The sequence below is a fragment of the Poecilia formosa genome, unplaced genomic scaffold (genome assembly GCF_000485575.1).
Source record: "Poecilia formosa unplaced genomic scaffold, Poecilia_formosa-5.1.2 Scaffold171, whole genome shotgun sequence".
In the NCBI taxonomy this organism is placed as follows: Eukaryota; Metazoa; Chordata; class Actinopteri; order Cyprinodontiformes; family Poeciliidae; genus Poecilia; species Poecilia formosa.
The window spans coordinates 1340533-1345750 of NW_006800110.1; the positions used below are offsets into that span (position 1 = coordinate 1340533).

At 36.5% G+C, this 5218-nt stretch overlaps 1 protein-coding gene across 1 annotated transcript in view; it reads right to left on the reverse strand.

Moving 5' to 3' along the window:
• The window catches only part of LOC103146955 (gamma-aminobutyric acid receptor subunit rho-3-like), a 25659-nt gene that overhangs the window by 12052 nt on the left and 8389 nt on the right, over window positions 1-5218 (reverse strand). The window contains exon 5 of the mRNA XM_007565064.2: window positions 3780-3892. Within this exon, the coding sequence (XP_007565126.1) occupies window positions 3780-3892 (113 nt within the window). The remainder of the gene's footprint in view (window positions 1-3779; window positions 3893-5218) is intronic.

A 5218-nucleotide genomic window follows, 5' to 3' on the forward strand; every position in this document is an offset into this window, starting at 1 on the left:
CAGCAGGCACTACCCGTTTTCCTGAAAAGACGTTTTCTTGCTGTGAACAAAGTGTTCAGGACCATCAGAGCACGAAAAGATAAAAAGCTTCTAGAGCGTTTGTACGTTTTGTTCTTTTTCTGCGCCAGTTTTTCTTCTTGTAAAATCTGAGCTTCTCTTGAAGCCAAAACGTTGTTCAGTACCGAGTTAAATCCAAAACGAAAAGAGGAAACCATAACAAAAGCTGCAAAAAGCAGAAAGATCCAGAACTGACACAACAAACCATTAACTGATCCTGATGGGAGACAACAGAGGGCTGAGAACAGAAGGAGGGTGATTATCTGAAGCAGGCAGGAAGACAAACGAGACGCAGAGAGAAAAGAGAGCAGAGCCACAACTAAACCAGGACATGAGAATGAAATGTTCTAAACAGAACAAAAACTAAGAGTTTCTACAATAATACCAGAATATTATTTCAACACCATCGATCCAAACCCACTCCAACAGATTTACAGAACCAAGAAAAGAAAGAAAAACCAACACACACGACATTTAACCACAACTTTGAACATGTTTCCACTTACACTGCAAAAATTTAAATCTTACCAAGTATTCTGTCTGGTTTCTATTGCAAATATCTTAGAACATTTAAAATAAGATAAAAAATAACTTACAACTAACTTTGCAGCAAGAAAGCAGTTTGTGTTAAGCCAATAATTCCTAAATATTGATGAAAAATTATTTCCACTGGGAAATGTTTCACTTATGGGAAAAACTTCTTATTAGAGAAAAAATCTACTTTTTTAAAATAAGTATGAAGAAATTATTGATGTTGTTTTATTACACAGAAGAGGATTTCTCCTTCATTCAGCCAAACAGCCAGATGTGCCGTCCTTTCTTAATTATCCTGCTAACAGAAAAATATCTGAAGGTTTTTGTATTTTTCTGTATTCACAGAACTTGGACGCCTTTCATCACAGATTCACAGTTCCAGCCTAAAACCAGAGACTTTTTTCTGGATCACTGTTACATTCTCAGACTCAAAGATACCTGATTATGGTTCTGCAAATCTGAGCTTTGTAAGTTGGATTAAGCTCGGGTTTCATCCACTGGGCCAGATTTAAGAGAAACAAAGAGACGTGGCCAAAACCGCCCGGAGTGTCACGAGGTCCAGATCTACTGACGCTAAATCTGTTATGTCAAACGGAATTATGTCATAGAAATAATTCAATATAACGTCATATCTAAATGTTCAATTAGACACACTTATGAAAATCAATTTAATCAATTTGGGTTTTATTGCAGATTATTAAAATCGTGATAAAAACTTTTAATAAAATCTCCAGTTATTGGCAGAAACTGATGGTTTCTACAGGATCTGGTTCTGAATGAAGACGGATTTCATGTCAGATTAACAGTTTCTGCATTGATTTGGCTATATGTATTGGATTATAATCCCATTTTCTACTTTCTGGCAGAAGCAAGCAGCTTTTTTTTTCAGAATGTCGTATCAAGGAGTTCAAAATGAAAATTATTATTTTTTAATATAGGATTTATTTTTACCACAAATATTTCAGCTCAGATTAAAGTTTGGATATTTGTCTATTTTTCTGTGTGAGATTATTTTTGCTTTAAATGCTTTTCAATCAGAGGACCAATAAATGTATTTGGCCTTGTGCATGTTCTCATGTTAGGATAGAATAGAAAAATCCTTTATTCGCTTGTTACAGTTAAAAAAGACATAAGAAAACATCTATAAACAACTGTATGTTAAAATAAAATTAAAATTAAATAGAAACCTGAAAATGATAAAAATGAAAATGACATAATTATGTTGTGCAGTTTCCATTGGATGCAAGCAGATGAACCAGCACAAGGCAGCATTTTAAGGAAAGGATTTAATGTGAATGAGTGAAAATAAAAGCTAAAAAACTGACATAGATTCTGTCGATAATTTAGTCCATTAATTGGTTCAGTTTCTTTAGCTCCAGATATGCCAGTTAAAAGTTTCTCCACCAAGCACCATCTGAACTTTGACCTCCAACCAGAAATACTCTGCAAAGTTGTGGTTGATTCCTGTTTGACATTTTTCTCATCTCAAAGTTTCATGTTAAAATCGAAGACAAAGAGTCTTAAAATCCCAGCTGTGCTCGATATAAAGATCATTTGAAGTTGGAAACATTTAGTAGGAAACCAATCAACGTGTTGATGCTTTGTAAAACACATGTGGAGAAACTAAAGTTTTTTTATGCTTCACTTTGATGTGTAAAGACCTCATATGGGTTGACCTGGAATTAAAAGCACTAGTCATAAACACGTGCAAGAAATAACATTAAATGCCACATGGAGTATTTTTGGTGTGTGGGTTGAACCCTGAGGTGTCTGACGGGGGGATGACTTTAAATCTCCAGACGCTGCAGGCTTATCGGAGAGGAAAAACTGCTGAGATTTAAATTACAGTGCGAGGAAATGCCGCAGGGCTGCGGGGCAGACGGTGGTGCTGCTGCTGACCCCACCCTGAATGACGGGCAGGACCACAGGCTGCCGTGAAAACGTTAAATTCAGCTTCATCTTCCAGGTCCAACGGGATTAAAATCATATCTGGATATTTAAGATGTCAAACTTCTGCCAAAATACAAGAACACAGAAGAAGGTTTACCTTCAGCCTTTGATTGAAATCAGTGCCATAAGATAGTAAATTCAGGATGAGACTATGAGAAGTGAAAGGAAGAAAATGTCATGAGCAAAAAGTATTACAGTATTGTCTTCTGTTCAGAGAGATCCTGTTTACATGATCCTACAGTTTGTACAAAGACAGAAAAAAGGACATTTAGATTCTCCTGCAGGATTTCCTTTATGTCATCCTTTGAACTGAGAGTTTACTCAGGAAAAACATCTATTTTTTTAAATGCACTGAATTTCAGCCAAATAAATTAACAAATAAAGGTTAAATTAAAGCAACCGTCCAGTCCAGCTAAAAAAGGAGGTTATAGGAACTCGATTTTAGGGGAAGATTGAAGTATTTGAAAAAAAAAACTTCTATTTTTAACAGTTTCTTCTTCTTCATTTATGGCGGTTAGCAAGCAACATATTGATGTGCATTACCGCCATCTACTTTAAAGATTTTTCTAAACTGAAGCCACTTTCACTGAAACTGAAGATTTACTTTCAGAGGAACGGAAAAACTCCAGTTTAATATGTGACAATAATTATTTGTCACTTTTGTTTTAAGTGTTTCTGTTGCTTCTTTCCTGCAGGTGTTTTTCTTTCCACGTCATGTAAGAAATGCTCTGAGTGGGTCTGACAGTAAATGTCATCACTTTCTAAAGTGTCCTAACAGTACAGTGGGATTAATACATCTACACTACAGCTTTCAGTACAGTGACATCATTTTGAGGATGTGTGTGTATCTTTACATGCATTGTTGTGTGGCGGTCATTGTTGCAGATGACCCTTTGTTTCCCACCTCCCATCTGCTCCAGACTTGGAATATAATCCAGATTAATGCCCACGAATCCCCCCGACTCACACACACACAGACACTGCTGTATTCCCAAACTGCATTAACATTCACACACAGTGGTGATATCTGGGTCACACAGCTGATTTTTGGATCGACACATCCGCTGTCTAAGTGACCCAGTGTCCATCATCAAAGCGCTGCTATCATTGGCGTGGGAGTGATTTTCTCTGTGTGAGTGAGTGGATTAACTCATCAGGGATCAGGAATGAAATGAGGAAAGCTATTGTCTGTTAAACAATAGCTTTGCTGGGTTTTCTGGTGTTTTTCTGTTTCTGACCTCCAAAGCCTGGTCTGATGGCGAAGTCTTGCTCCTCGATCCTCAGCAGTTGTTCACTTTTTATTAGCAGCGTTTTGGTGCTGTCCTGCCGCTTCAGCTTGTAATCGATGCGTCTGCAAACGAACACACAGATGAACAGACAGCTGAGTGATTAGCTCTGTTTTAGGCTGTGATTAAAGGTTTAATTAGAGACAATAGAGATTGTGCTCTGCTCTTTTAATCCTCACCTCCAACTCGCTCTCATTCGGCTAAAACCGTGACCTTAATGGCAGACATGTTACAGCGTCACACTCAAACATTCATCCAAACAAAGACATTTGTTCTGTAGTTTTATTGCTTTGCAGCCATTTGTTGCCATGTAGGTCTCATAAAAATAAAACCAGCAGGCAACGAATACAAAAAGTGGATAAAATTACACATTTATGTTTTAAAATAAATCAAACTTCAGCTGTTAAAATAAGAGAGAATTTGAACCTCATAATTACAGGCTTAACTGACTGTGTGTGAGAATTCATGAGCCAAAATCAAACATTCAAAGCACAGGTGAACAAACAGCCTGAAAAACGACAAACCCGGACAGATGAAAAGCTTCACTAATACATCCAAACACATCCACAGGTTTATTATGAGAACAGCAGCCAAACTCTGGTTTCACTGGAACTGCTGCTGAAACATGTTTATTCCTTAAAAAATACAAAATAATGCAAACTTATCAAACAAAGGTTCAGAATAAAACTGAATAAATACAAAAATAATCCAACAACAATCAAAATAACTTTATCTCATATTCAACAGAAGTTCACGTTCGCTTACATTCCCTCTTAATAAGCAAATATGATATTAATATCGAGATTAAAGGTGAAGAAATGAACTTCAGCCTTTCTTAAAAGATAAAATAATATGAAAATCTGTAACTATTTGTGACATTTATAACATTTAGGGTATTTTTCATTCATCAATTTGCATTATTGTTATTAAATTGAAGATATACTTTACTAAATTCCTTCATCCGTTCAATTTCTTAACTTTTAAGGGGATTTTATTGCAATTTTAGACATTAAACTTACATTATTAAAGTTTTGTCTTGAAGGGTTGTGCTGATTGAGAGAGGATAAGCTAATTAAAGCAGTTTATTACTATTATACTAAAGTAAAGTCGTGTGTTTATCAGATGAAAACATCAAGAAATGAAACTCTTTGTTTATTTTCTTGAACCAGCAGAAGATTTGATCAGTTTGGTCCTCAGAAAGATGGAAGATCTGATAATCAGACAGGAACAGATGAGGGCAGAGCGGCTGCAGCTGCCAACATCTGCATTCAGCCGTTACACAAACACACACACTCACACACACGCAGAGACACACACACGCATACACACAGAGACACACACACGCACACACACGCAGACACACACACACACACACACACACACACACACAC